General features: G+C 37.7%; 1 protein-coding gene across 1 annotated transcript in view; it reads left to right on the top strand.

Moving 5' to 3' along the window:
- LOC105622078 (collagen alpha chain CG42342) overlaps positions 1-15,925 on the top strand; it is a 55,862-nt gene that overhangs the window by 5,327 nt on the left and 34,610 nt on the right. The window contains exons 4-6 of the mRNA XM_012203512.1: positions 4,761-4,832; positions 8,471-8,524; positions 14,731-14,910. Coding sequence (XP_012058902.1) covers positions 4,761-4,832; positions 8,471-8,524; positions 14,731-14,910 — 306 coding nt within the window. The remainder of the gene's footprint in view (positions 1-4,760; positions 4,833-8,470; positions 8,525-14,730; positions 14,911-15,925) is intronic.

The raw sequence follows: 15,925 nt of genomic DNA, 5'->3' as shown, positions 1-15,925 counted from the left end.
TGTGTGTGTGTGTGTGTGTTTTGTGTTAATGAGCAACAAAATTATTTTCAAATCTATATCTAAATTTTCAGTTATTAGGTGTAGTAAAAAAGAAATCCATTATTTTTCCATTCAATTTCATGCAAAAATAATGGATTTCTTTTTACTACACCTAATATATAAAATCGTTTTTTCCGTAGAAAATATTTCTTTAATACTTAAAAATTTTTAATACATAGCGTGTTAGTAAAAAATATTGACTATATTAAAGTTGCAATATTAATTTATAAGTTTACAGATGCGAAAAGAACGATTTTGCTGAAGTATTTAAAAATATAATTAGATTTAAAAATACACACACAGATTTAAAAATAATTTTGTTGAGCCATCAAAATAATTATGTAGGAAACTCAAGAGTGATGAGCAATGCTATATAAAATTTTTATATTCTAATAACCAGCTTGAGTGTCTACATAATTATTTTAATAGTTCAACAACATTATTTTCAGATCTGCATCTAGTTAAATTTTTATATACTTTATATCAAAACCGTTCTTTCCAGGCGTCTTTTTTTTTAACTACAGTCAACTTTTTACGATAAAATAGTATTGAAAATAAAAAAGAAAATCATTATAATTCACTTACTTATGAATATATTTATACAGCGAAAAAAGCGACGTTATTGTGTAAAATTGTTATATAATTAATAAACAACAAAGTACTCAGCTTTCGTATGCAAAAATAGTTTTTTTAAAATTCAGTATAAAAATTTACATTGTATTTTTTAAACATTTGACTTCTCTGTAGTCAGAGTTATCGTGATTTATTAAGACAACTCCATATTCTTAGTCTCGGTTGCAGTGTGCAGCAGTGTGGTCGAATAGGATTGGAAGATGAATCGGATTTTAAATTGAAGATTTGCTCGCTCACTTGCACTCACTTACTCTATTAACTCCGCTGTTCGTCGGGAAGCAGTTACTTGGCTGCGCTCGATCGTTGTATTTTCTCCGTGCGCGCGAGATGCGATCTTTTAACTCCAATCCGACTCATCGGTTGAACCTATTCATCAATTGATCTGCTGTCACTTTCTTTTCGCGCTTAAATGGATGCGAGACATACAAAGTCGCGACACGTAGAAGGTCATTTCTTGTCGCCGTCATTTCGTTTATCATTCATAAATGTATAACAGTCTATACATAAGTAATGGTAATATGTCCTTTCGAGAAAATAGACACGCGAATATCAGAGCGACAGGAGCACAGATTGATTATTCCGCATTCCTTATTTCGTCGTTTTATTATATATCTGTCTGGCTGTTGCACATGCAAACTGACGTGCGCACGTCATTGCGCTTTTGGAGTTGTCGCTTTCAACGAGGTCGGATCTGTATAGGTATTCACGAGAGGTAGATAAGATGAAAACCGTCATCTAACGGAATACGTAAATTCATGTATTAGGATATAGAAGTTCCATAGTTCGCACGTTTGCTTCGAGAACTCGTCTTGGCATACGAGATGGTTGCACGAGGCTCATGCTGGTTACACGACGGGGTCCTTGTATTATATCCCCGTACATGCATCCTCTTGTATATGCGTGACTCTCGGTTATGCAAGGTCCTCGTGACACGCAAAGTCTTTTCGCATGACAGGCCCTTGTATGCGCGTCGGTAGCCCTTTGTGGCCACCTAGTTTGCCTTAGAGAACAGCCTCTGTCTATTGGTGTACACACACGTGCACGGCGGTGTTTCGCGTATACGTTTGATGTCGCTCAGGATGTCGCGGAATTACTGCTATTTCCCTTAATTACAGACGCTACGTGATTAATTAAGAAGATTGACGACACACTAATAAGTGTTTTTTCGCCATGCGGACGGTCAGATAAGAAAATATAATCTCTTACTTGATCTCGAGTGGATGTTATTTGAATATTGTCATTATTTAAGACACGCAGCTACCGAGATATACTACATGCTTAAAAATTGCAAAAAGATTGTGATTTCATAGACATATCTAGAATTTCAATTGGGGGGAGGCATAAAAATTTATATTTACACAAAAATTTTATTAAAATATTTATATTAAAGTCTTTCAAGATATTCAGCGAACTTTATTATATGAAAAGAACAATTGTTGAAAGAACTAAAATTTTGCTCGATATACATATACAGAACTGAAAATAATTTTGTTGGATGATCAAAACAATTATGTTGGAAATTAAAAATTGAACATTGCTGTAAAAAAATTTGAAATTTTAGCAATCAGTTTGAGTTTTCAATATTTTTGTTTTCAATATTATTTTGATAAAAAAAATAAAATTATTTTCAAATCTGTATTCAACAAAATTTTTCATACATACGATTTTATAAGATTTAATATTGTTAAAAATTTTAGATATTTTAGCAAAATTGTTTTTTTTTTCACGTACGAATAACGCGGATTGAGCAATAAACGTTTAGCTTTTTATCGTAAAACTGATTTTAATAATTTAATTGTTCTTAACAATATTAAGATTAGAACAAATTATACGAATACATCAGCTAATTGTAAGTAAGAAAAGCATCAATTACATCAAAATTAGATATTGAAATGATATTCTATAATATATGTTTTACTTTTAAATAAATTTATCTTAGATATATGACATATGCGTCGATTACTTTCAACTTTGCACAATCAAACTGAAACAAATTAATCCTCCAAATTAATTGTCTATCCTCGGAAGAATTTAACGCCTCGCTTACGTACGTATTTGTCAACCATTATTTGTCCAACAAAATTTTCATCAAAGAACAATCTATTACGAGGAATTCACGGACGATGGTTTTGGAATACTCTGTACGCTCAGGTACCTGATAGACTGAGGAGAGAATATACATGAGGACGTATTGTATGGTAGAACACTGACGTGACTGGATCTCGGTGACGGTAAGGTACAAACGACAGAACAAATAGATAGCGAGGAAATGTGTCCGAGAGGAAAACGAGAACGTGCGCGATTGAAAAAGAGAGAGAAAGAGGGAGGAAACGAGGATAAAAGGAAGGGAGAGCAATAAGTGCATTGCAAATATCGCTAGTTGTTTGTTCTGTCGATAGCCGGGAAGAAAGGACCCGCACGATCGACTCCTTCCTCGCGTTCCTCTCTTTGCCCGGCCGGCGTTTTCTTTTTAAACGAATGTGGCAAACGAGTGTGTACACAGTCACTGGCGACCAACACCCGGCGCCGAACCGTACTAAGGGTATTCCGAGATTCGAATAACGAATCCAGCGTTTATATCAGATTTCGTGCAAATAGTCGTAGCGCGGGTTACAAGCGGTGGTAGCTGTGACTCCGCAATTTGCCTCGGGATCACGCAGTTTACTCTCTATTCACTACTCATGGAGAGGCAAGATCCGGCGTGCAAACACACAGGTTTATCTTCTTGAAAATTTACAACCCCGCTATCTACACTGCAAGCTGACCCGGACGAAATATTAAATTACGATTTTAACCCTCGTTGGATCGCGTAATCCGAATTGCCCTCGTGTGTCTGCGAAGTTCGAAATTTTATGCAGGTCCGCGCTCTCTTCATCAAGATATGTCCATGAATATACGTCACACGATAATATAGTTCTCGTGCATCGATACAGTGAATACGCAGAAGTGGATCTGAAAAAACTGCATGCAGTGAAATAGGATTGATTTTTTTATAGGATTTTGGTCGAACTTTTGATCGGATATCGTTACTAGAACAACTGTAGATTGAATCTGATCCTAGCGCAGTATTTTATACAGTATAAAAAAAAATATGCGGTTTGATTTTTAAGTTCGTCTAGATTGAAAAAAAAATTATTAAATCTTGGTACATATTTCTTTGAATAGTATTAAGTTAAACAATAAACAAATATTTATTCAATAAAAAAAGTGATAATTAAATTAATGGTTTTTGTATCAAAGAAATATTTTACATTTAGTAAATATTTCTTTAAAACTATTCAAACAAATATTTATTAAAATTTAGTATTTTTTTTAGAGTAATATTTTCTCATCTTCTAATTTGTTTAATAATTTTTTTTTATTTTTTTTTTTATTGTTATGAAGAGAGACAAAAATTGAGAGTTTAATTGACGTTGCTTTTTAATTTGGTGGCATGAATTGTAGCGAGTATTTATATTTATTGATATTTATTGACATTAATATAAGTAATTACGTCTGTGAAGATAAAATAGTTCAGGACTAATTATATATGTGTCATTATGAAAAATAATTGACGGCGAGATTAAAGTGCAAAATCTTGCATCTAAGATATCTTCGTAGACTTTAGAAAATTATCTGAAAGAGAGTCTTATTTAATTAATAGTAGAATCTGCAGAATCTTCATATAGATATTTTGAGCTCTACGCTATCGGATATTTCTAACACGGAATGAGTGCCCTAGAATTCTTAATTAAAGCTGAAAGTCGGAAGTGTCTTCATAGTGATTCAATACGCAAAGCTGATGTGAAAATGAAATCTCGGCGTATCGTTTTAACATCAGAAAGAGGTGATATTTAACAGATCAAAAAGAGATAGTAAAATTCTCTTAAAAGATTGTATAGAATTGTATGTAAAAAAAAGAAACTTTAAAAAAAATTCAATTTTTTTCTCGAAGTTTTATAACTACCTCACAAATTAGAAATAATGCGCAGCAAGAGCCGAGAGATATTTGATACAACACTCATTTCGAAAAAAGCCTGTTTATTCTGTCTATTGTATCGTCGTTATTACTCTACGTAATACACAGCACCGATCTCTTTTGTTCACAGGGCCGACCCGGCGACAAAGGGCAGAAGGGCGAGCTGGGCAGCCCCGGATTCGACGTCTTGTCCGCAGTAAAGGTATCTAAGCTACGCTATCTGGCGCAGAGTAAAGCAATATCCGCCGGCGCAGTCGTAATGTGAAAATGCGTGCCGCGCTCTCTCATTTCTCGCCCTGCAGCCCTCCGTCGTCGTCCTTCAGAGTGCAATCTCGTAAAGCCCATGGAACGTGTGTAGTACCGGCGTGGCCGACTACACACAGGGCAGAGAGAGAAAGAGAGGCGAGAAGAATACGGGATAAATCCTGAAGGGACGACGGAAGAGGGTGTGCGGGCAGAAGAAGTAAAACGATATTTTCATCGCGCGTAAAGCTGCAAATCCCATTTCACATGGTAAAAGTGCACTCGAGCGGGAATGTTATTAACGCCTTCTCGATCGCGTCGCCGTGAAGCGTCAAAGGACCAACGATTAATCGAATAAATTACATGGATTTCGTGATTTCAGCCCGAAGAATTTCAGAAATATCTGGGAACGAATCGAAGCGAAGAAATTAATGTCATGCGCAGGGGAAGCTCCGCTTTGGAGCGATCCGAAGTAGAACGAGGACTTTTATATATGAATCCTCCGGGAAATCGTATATCCGAAGCTCTATGGGTGGCCTAATTTATCACCGCGTTTATATACATGATAATTAAATCTCTCGCGCGAAAATGAGATTTGTAAAATCGTCAAAGCATCTGAAATAACATTTCACGCAGCAATTCTCGATCCTATATAAAGGATTTAGTGTTTTATTTAACCTATCGCTTTTTTTTAAGGTCGGAGCTTCCTCATTCCGCTCGAGCGCACTTGCGCGCGCGATTTCTTTCACGAAGTGTCATACGACGAGGAAGTATACTGTTCCTCCTGTCGTTGCCAGGTTCGAGGACCTAACCAATTTCACCCTGGAAGTCGAGCGATGCTCAAGCGATTTCATTCGAGGACGACGATGCATGCACGATGCATTTGTTCGTGCACATGCATATGCATACGCTCGTGTCCAGGGCGAAATCACCGAGGTTCTGCGTCCTCTCGATCCAATGTGCAACAAGCGCGTTCGAGTATCGATCGATGCGTTGCCACACGACGACGAGCATATCACGCACGGAGTCCGCGTGCGATGAAGCACAAAGACGATTGACGGCTAAATGAAATTTACGATATAAAGATTATACAGTGGCTGCCAAAAGTTTCCAGCTAACATATAATTTTACGATAATTTTTGTCAATTTTGTTTCAATTTAAATCATAAATTAATAAGATTCTTGTTATAATCAATTTAAGAACACAATATTTTATAAATATTTCATAAATATTAGGATATACTAATAGTTATATACTTGATCTTTATTTATAAAGATTTTTTATCTGAGCTATTCAATAAAATTATTTTCCGGAAATGTTTGACAGTCACAATACATAAATATGTATTTTTCTAGATTTTTATTTAAGACAAAATCGATTCCGGAGTAAGTTAAACAGACGCAATTTTAGATATTAAAGCAGTAATTAGGAAACGATAATTAATTTCATTTTTGCGATCATATAAATTATAAGTTTTGTAAATGAAATTATTCGAAAGTGATATTTTATTTTATGTATTTATTGTACGGAGGAAGGAAATAATTTTTATCATACAGTAAACATTTGTCATCAATAAATAACGGTAGGATAAAAGTAATGGTCCGGAAAAAAATCGCGTCAACTGTTGCGTGCGATTTGTTGTCGTAAAACTCATTCACGACGTTTTGCACGTTCGAACGACGTACAACGGAAAACGAACGATCCGTCGCGCGTCATCCGTCAAAATGCAGCGGCAGTGGAACTGGTGTGATTGGCTGCGTTCAGCAGAGATTTGCAACTGTTGAAATTCTTTAATATAATTGTCTTGCTCTTAATTTCTCACTAGATCTAAATATACAAATTATAATTATATTAAAGAATTTTACAATTGCCTTTACAAAAATTTTATACTGGAAGATAGTAATTAACTGTATACTTCCTTTGAGTATTAAAAGCACTATAGTGTTTTTAATACTCAAAATAAGTAATTAATTACTACCTTTTGGTATTAAATTTTTGTATCAACAACTATTATAAAATTATTACAAAACTGTTGTATAGCGCTTTTACATCTTATAACAGTTGTACAATGCTTTTAATACTAAAAATATATAATTAATTACTTTCCTTCCAGAGAACTAAATTTTTATAAAGACTGTTGTAAAATTAAAAAAGCACTGTTGTACAGTGTTTTTAATATTTAAATAAATAAGTTAAGTATTACGTTCTCTAATACGTTAGATTTCTGTAAGAGCGTAAAGTTATTTTTTCTGTTGAACACAGCCATTGTCTTAACCAGAATTCCTAGCGCGAGAAAAAAAAATAATCCCGTCGATCTCTCGCATTGTGCTTCTTTCCCGCACGCGGATTCCATCTGTCGTGAAAATAAATTTCATGTAAAAATCTGTTACGCGCTCGACCGCCAACAGCCAACGGCAACGCGACATCGCAGTACGAGAGCAAATAAATAAACCTTTCCTTTTTTCTCGCCTACGGGTCAATGCACAGGGATTGGGGTTAAAGAGGTCGGTGACGACGCTCCGCGGCGGGACGCTCGGCTACGCGGAAATCGTCGCCCTCAAGGTAAACCGGCTTCCTCCTCCTCGGAAGGCGCGACACGCTTCTCGGTGTCGCGATCCGGACGGACGTCCTCCAATCTCCTCAATCGCCTCCCTCCGCTGTTTCTTACCCATCATCTCGTCAAACATCATCTTGTCCAACATTGTCGTAGTCGTCGTCGCTTCTTCTCTTCTTCTTTTCATTCCCTGTCCCCACTGTATTCACTTTTCCCCACCGTCAACCCCTTGTTATACCTGTATGTCAGTTTTTTTGTGTCCGCGCGTCGTCGCATACATCCCGGATGCGCGACAGGCCGCGGATCTCGTCGTCCAGTTGTTCTTTAGCTAGTCGTTGCCTCGTGCGGTGCTTTCGGTGTAGCGTTCTCTCGTTGGTTTACACGAAACGAAGCGCGTCGTCGATGCTCGATCGTCGAATCGGGGCCTCTCTTTTTTCTGTCGATCCGACTTTCGATTCCGACTTAATATAATCTCAGAAGGAATTTACTCTTTAACCTTTAGAGGATGGAGATCTATTTTTAAATCTTACAGTTTTTTCTGGAGTAAAATTTGTCATAATTTATTATTTTATTATATTCGTTGCTTCAAAATACGACACTGTTTTAATGCCTTTATAGTGGCTTTTCCATCCTGTTAAAGGATAAGAATATGTGTAGAATAATATAATTGCGGGTAATAATATTGATGCCTATCATGTAATACTTGTGTTATTGATTGTGATCGAACGATAATGAGAGAGACCACTGAATGAACGACCATCGGCGATGCACTTTTTCACTTTGGTTTTTGGTTGGTAATGGTGTTTACTTTAAGTTACAGTATTTAGGTATATCTCTGGGCATGTCTTGGATTCGGAAGAGCAGTGAGATACGAGAACCCGTATTCTCCTTTATCCACCCCCTGAAAAAAATCGACGTGAACCTCATGCTTTCCTCCCGATACCGAAATCGTCAACCCCCTCTCCCCCCCTCATGACCCCCTCCTCCTGTTCTTGTCTTGTAGCGATTTGGTTTTTTACCCGTAGTGTTGACCTACTTTTAGGATCTTCAGGAGAAAGGGGTTAATATCTCAGCGCAGAACATCATACCACTGAAAGTAAGTGCGCCTGCTTTTCGGGAAGTCCCCTTTTTCTTCCCTTTTATCGATCCCTTGACGAATGGTGCTCGATTCAAATTTTGCAACAGAACTCTCTTCGGCTATTTTTAATAGCCGAAAAGTTCTGTTGCTAATCTATTTTTAGAAGACGTTCTATTTTGAGACATTTTATAAATTTAAATGTATCAATTATTTGTTGTTACTCAATATTTCCGTAAATGTCGTTCTGCATCCATTATTTTTAAGGCATTAAATTTTTTAAGCATTGCGTTGATATACACAGTTCGATAAGTTAGTAACTTTTTAAAAAAAGATGTTGACAAATAAATTAAATTTTTGTTTAAAAAAGTTAAAAAGTCTGATTTATTAAACTGCTCTCGTATTTGAAAATAGGGAAAGAAATAGAAAAAAAAGAGAAAGAAATATTGCAGATTAACTTGAATATTTTCAGAACTTATCTTTTGTTTATTCATACTTTCTCGAGGACGCTTAAACACCACCAGATCATTCTAAATTCGCTGGTGAAAGTAGAAAATGCCCTGCTGAAACGAACTGTCGCGTTGCAAAGAAGTTACAAAAGTTTGTTCACCTCGAAGGAATCCCGGGGCGATTTAATTCTCCCTTTCTCCGAGATTGCAAACTTAGTTCTCGTTCTCGTTCGCTGTCGCGACAACCGGAAGTTGTCGGGGAGGGTTTATTTATCGGTCGGATAACCGATACCGAGCGTGCTATATATATCCGTCCCTTAATCACGTAGTGGAATTTTGTCGCGATCGACGCGGTTTCACGCTGAGCACCATTTGTTCGAGGGAACGAACGAGGCGCGAACACGGCAGAAGGAAGTTTCGAGTAGTTGTAACTCGAAAGATCGCACAACGATCGAGTCGAATCATCCCGCTGTGTTCGCGCCATATCGACATGCGCGAGGTTCGTTGGACCCCTTACAAGATATACCCTTTTATTTTACGGTTCGATACCTCCGTTCTTACGCCCCATCTTCCTCTCTCTTTCTCTCTACTCTACTCTCTCTATCGGGGGTCGTGTACAAGTTACTGCGTGCCTCGTATACCATTCTCGATAATCGATTGTCTCGATACGCGAAAGGAAAGACCGCACGAAGATCCACGAAGGAAAGCCACCACCGCCTTGCCTCGCGATATTCCATTCTTTCGGGCGAATGCAAATCCTATCGCGAAAGGCAGACACAGCCTCTCGACTCAGCTTCGATTGTTGCTGCTGTTGCTGCTTGTCGGCATCGAATTCGTATTCCTCGAAAGATCGGAGACGCGGAGATCGGTAGTGGAGTGCCAACAGTGCGATATCCTATACTCTTTCAGAGTAAGAGATGGAACCGGTTCCCCTCTCTGCACGTTTCGTACATCCGCTCCGTGGTAGTGCTTTGACTCGGCTCGACGACGGCTTCTATTCGAGCGCCGTTCGGGTCTCAAAGGGGATATCGTCCCGTCGCTCGAGATGTATCGCTTTATCAAATTCCGAAGGCGGAAGATTTTTAGAATTACGGTTTCACAACGTAGAATTTTCAGAGTCAAATTTACAGTCGAAGAATTTTCAGATATTCGGCTATTCCGGCAAAAGAATTTTCAACTTGAATTTTACGATGAAAGAGATCAGATCTGAATTTTGCAATTTTTCGTTTATATTTTATCTTGATGTCCGTGATAAATTAATTAAATTATATATTTTTATTGCAACACTATATGGTATTTATGCATATGAAATAATAAAACTTGAAAATATGAGGATTTTGATAATAAATAAAATATTAACAATAACAAAATTTTTTAATTTATCTGATGGAATATTCAAAATTTTTTTTATCAATAATATATATATATAATAATATATATATAATAATAATATATATATATATTTGTCGAAAAAAATCTTCGTGATGATTTTGTAACAAAGACAATCTTTCGCTTAAAGTTTATCCACGATGTCGATAAATGTTTGCTATAATCAAATTATTTATTTTTATGCAACTTTATATACATGTAAAAGAAAAAGTAAATCTTGAATATAACAGAAGTCTGATGAAATAAAGTATTGGTAATGCTTTTTAGTTTACTAAAATATTCACAATTATCAGTAATATTTTTCAAATAAACTTTTATGATTGAGTTTGATTTTGCATTCGACACAACACGTGCAGGCAAGGTGTCAATACTAAAAGAAAAACATACGCGAGGGAAAAAAAGCATTCGAAATTCACGAACGCCTCCGCGAGAGGGAATTTTACGCGAGAAGCGCGGATTACGTGGTCGCGTAGCCGCGAAAAAATCCCTGCGGGAAACGTGTGCGCGAGGGGAAAAAAAGGGGAAGAGAGAAGCAAAAAAACAGAAACGTGGTAGCGTTACGCTGGTGCACATAAGGCGCGAGTAAAAAATGCACGACCCCACCACACCCGTCCCGCATGCCGATGCGAAAATCGCACACGCGCCCGCACATTGGGCGCGTGCGTGCGTGCATTGCATGATACTACTTTGTAACATCTGCAGTCTATCCTATTCTCTCTAGTGCGGTGTGTGTGTGTGTGTGTGTGTGTGTGTGTGTGTGTGTTTGTGTGTGTGTGTGTGTGCTATCCACCTACGGATGTGCATCCACCCGCTGGATGAATGCGCGGGCGATTTATAGCGCGTAGGTGGTATCCGTAGACTTGCCTGTGATCGTATCGCAGTCGCATGATCGCACGATGATGGTGTATTGATGTAGCTGTCGGGAATGAATAAGTAATTGCTGATTCTCCGGCGGGCGTTGGTCAACCGAAACCCGAATATACAATGTATACTCGTGAGTCGATTATCGTGATATATCTCGGATGAATTGTTCGTTACTAAGAAGGAGTGACATTAAAGCGAAAGAAAATCAGAGGCAGTTGCACCGAAAGTCTATTTGAGAGAATAAATCTTATTTTGAGAATGCTGCTTCAGAAAGTGTATCTGCTGCTCTAAAAGAGAAACGCGTCTGACCTATTTCAATATAGTTGCAATGCGAACGCGATTGCGAGTATCGATAGAGATGCTTTTGAAGATACGAGCACGTTGTAATATATTTACATGGAAATAGACGAGAATGCTTGACATAATGATATGATAAAGCATAAAGGTAATGCAAATAATAAATGACAAGCGCGACCGCGAAATATTGGAGGGGTGGTTAGCCATAATGAGCTAAATTTGCTTTCTCTAGCGACGCTATGACTAGAACCACGTTCGGAATTCAATAATGAAACGCTAACCATAGTTAACTATTCTATTAAAGAACCCCCCCATTACATCTAATTGTAAGTATTCATGGGATGCGAGAAGTTTGTCGTTTTTCATGCTTCCATTCTTTTTCACAGAAGATTCCGCAGAAGCAAAGTAAAACGAAATAATCTAAGCTGATTTAATTAGTTGCATCGAAGTATAGCTCCATTGTAGTTGAATATAACCTGATATTTATTATATTTGAATCAAGAAAAAGGATTTTATTCAACTAAATTTTTTTTTAAATAATATGCCATATAGTTTCACATCGTTCTTTTATTTCGAAAGTGACACAATTCGAAAAATTAAGTTTCCCAGAAAAGTGGGAAAGTATTTTTCAATTTGACAAAAAATTATTAACTAATCGAATATTATCGAAAGAATATATTTTTAATATGATTAACTTTTTTTGACGATTTTTAAAAAATCCTTTTCGAGTTGTAATGATTTTTTTATAAAGTTAAGTTAATAATTAGATATTTATTTAAGGATGTATTACATATATTTTTAACAAAGTGAAAAAATTACAGATTTTTTATATTTTATTTGAAAGTAATACAAAAAATATGGCGGCGATTTAGAATTTGAATGATCTAGATCAAATTATATATTATATCAATTATATATTATAAATTTATATAATTATGATTCTGATACATTCGTAACTCATTCATAGTAATTAAAATCACTTTTTTTTTAGTGTCACTTTTAAAGTAAAAGAGCGGCACTTAATTTTTTAATTTTTCTATAACAACGAAAATATTTAATCATTTTAAAATATGACAGAGCTTTTATATTTGTCTTCTCATATGAATATTCTTGTATGAGTATTCAGACCTATTGTTTGATTACGGCTCTCGGTGCTTCAGGCCTCTATCGGTTCCGGCGTATGCGGGAGAGAAATTAAAAAAATAGGCTGCATCGAAGAATTATTCTATCCTTTCTCTCTTTTTTTGTCAACCATGAAACATGTTGCCCTCACGCAAAATGCTCGCGACGACCGCGTATATCTCCGAAAACGCGTCTCGACGGGCTATTCCAGGTTGAGTTTTCATCCGCGGGGCACCTGCGCCCTCGGGTGCAGGTATATATGTGTACGTACTACGTGTATGTACAATACGTCTGGCGCATGCATGCCGCGTGTCGTAGACTTCTCTAAACGTTGCGTTGCTCGTACATTTCTGTCTGCCTGGGCATATTGTGCGTGTATGTGGTGTCCCGCTATACGCACCGAACGACGATCCATCGTTATTTGTCTCGACCATTATCCAGGCTCGTGATTGCATGCATGTGTATGCGCTCAGTGTGGTCGAGTCGCGACGCGTTATCGCGCACATCGTCTTTCCCGCGTTCAGCGTTGTCTCTCGCGAACGCATATAAACACGTGTTCTCCGCGCGCATTTGCTACGGGGGTGCAGGGTGGTTGCTCTCCGGCGAGGTCGTTCATGCTCGGCCCCCGCTGATGTGTCTCTTCGGTCGTGACAGAAATTAATTGCTCACTCGTATATATGCGGGTTGTCTCATCGCCGCTGGAAAATGCTGTTTCAATAGCTGGACCTTCGACGAACCGCGGCATTCATCGTTCCCCGAATGCGTTTGATGAAGGGTCTAATTAATATTTGACCCGAGAGAGCACGCGTAGTATTCCGCATATGACACGTGCTGACAGCGATATTTTTCGTATCGTCATACACGCGCCGGGCACAAGTATTAATTATTAAAAATAAAATTCTGATCGTCCGATAATTTTAGCGGAATTTTAATTCGATAGGAATTCAAAAATATTTATGATTTTATTATCGGGATGTTTAATTTTGCAAAAAAAATTGACAAAATTGACAAAGATATTCGCTTGTTGAGTTTCTCTCCGATAATGATGAAATGTATGGAAACAAGAATTAATTAAACGATTTTACAAAAATTCTATTAGTTAAAACTATTACTTAAAAGTATAATTAAAACCTTATCTCTCTCTCTCTCTCTCTCTTTCTCTCATCTCACCAGCTCTGATTTTTCTGTTTCATTAAATTACTTTACTTCGAATAAGTGCCAATAACTGTAGAAAAAAAGATAAAACTTGTTCGCTTAAAGATATTACAAAATTACCTTCGAACTTATCGTACCGCGATTTTAGCTCCGGACAATGGACATTGTCTTTTAACGGCTTCTGTTACATCGGAAACTTTTCTACATTACGTCGAAAACGATCGCGTGAAAGTATCTATGGAAGAAAGAAACGATCTTAAAGACCACCATGAAGATATTTTTCCGGCATCCGGTTACATCTCCAGTATCTTTGGGCGTCTTCTTACGAGAGAGATAATGAAAAATTCTCTCGCTAAACGAAAACTCTTCACCCGCCGTTTCGCGCCATCGAAGCAGCATCGTATAGTAATACGGTAACACAATAAAAGGTCCATTTCGTAATTTGCTGTAGTTATTCGCCGCATCGTGAAACCATAAATCCGCGCGAAGAGCAACTCTCTACCCTCCCCTCCCCCGCTCGCGCGCGTGCGCGCAGAGATCTTTCTCGTTTCCATGCACTGTTCTCTCGCGAGTTCTCCTTTTTCCTGCGTCCACCCGCCAGTCCACATACCTCCTTCTTCTCTGTCTCTCTCTTTCTCTCTTTTTCTCTCCACTCTTTACTAACTTTGTCTGTGCCCCTCTCTCTCTTTCTTTTTCTCTTGCTCTATCTATCTTTCGGTCTCTCGCTTTCCTATCTATTTCTTTTACTGTTCCGCCATCCTCACCCGAGAGATCGTACATCACACATACGACTCTCCTTCTTCTTTGACCCCCCCTTCTTCTCTCTCTTCCCCTTGTCGATCCCCCGTCAGTCCGTGGCACAAACCGACGAGTACCGAGAGACACTCTTGTGTCGAGGGCTCTCGCCGGAGAGAAAAGCCGTAACGACGTAACGCTCTTGGGACGTAACAGGGAGAGCCGGGTGAACCCGGACCGCCGGGACCACCCGGTCCGCCAGGAGCCGAGGGTCTTCCTGGACATGAGGGCAGACAGGGGATTCCGGGCGAGGTCGGCGCACCAGGGGAGAAGGGCCCGCCCGGGCCGATCGGGCCCATCGGTCCGACGGGCACGCCAGGACTTGCAGGTCCCAAGGTAAATCAGACAGATTTAATCCACGTTTTATCTTTGGTTACACGTCGACCATCCTCTTTGGGATATCGAGATATCAAATGTCACCTATTTTTGTAAATTTAAAGAGCTTTTCTCGATCCTCTTTTTCATGACGTGACAGGTGCTTCCCATCATGAAAGGAGTGAAAATAGCATTCTTTCTCTTAGCAAAGAATGTACTAACGTTAAAAAGAGTGGAGGAGTAAGTGACCTATTTAAAAGATTCTTTCAATATTATTTTTTTAAAATATATTAGAACGTTAATAAAAATATTCCATAGAGAAAAGTTTTATTGGAATTTATAAATCTCATTTGCGCTTTTTTGCGTGTAATATATAGATAATTTCTAAACATATCAAAAAGTTGTTACGGAATTAATTATATACACATCAAAGTTGAGCTGGAAAGATAATTAAAAAACTAAAATTATCTCTCAAATGATAAATTAATTCTCATTAATTAAAAATGTATTAAAAGGATTTATAATTATTCCGGCATTAAAGAACTAAAGACAAAAAGCAAAAAGTATATTGTCGCAAAATTTGGATTCTCGCGTGAACATGATATATTCACAAGATAATATAAATAAATTTTATTTTCATAAATATGTTACATCATATCATTGTATAAATTATCTCCATTCCCGATTTGTCGATAGCTAGTCGATTGGTAATATTGGCGTTTAACTGGAATTAAACTTAACTTTATTTACGCAATTAATATTATAAAGCGCGATTTCACGCATAATCGCGGGCTTGCGTATTTCGAAATATCAAACATCTGATACCACGGATTCAAAATTCCGCAGAGAGTGATTTAATATTACGGATGTATCACCGCAGGTAACCACGTTATACCGTGGAATTACGTAATGATTACGGGCCACGTGCTTTCAAGTACGTGGTTTGAAACAAATCCGGCTAATCTCATGAGATTTTGAATTTCTCTCAAATTTCAACGGCGCGGCGTCTCAATTTCGCTTAATAACGGGCGATAAA

The sequence above is a fragment of the Atta cephalotes genome (genome assembly GCF_000143395.1).
Source record: "Atta cephalotes unplaced genomic scaffold scaffold00039, whole genome shotgun sequence".
Taxonomy (NCBI): domain Eukaryota; kingdom Metazoa; phylum Arthropoda; class Insecta; order Hymenoptera; family Formicidae; genus Atta; species Atta cephalotes.
Note: the sequence above shows the minus strand (reverse complement) of the source record. Positions and strands in the feature narration are given on the sequence as shown.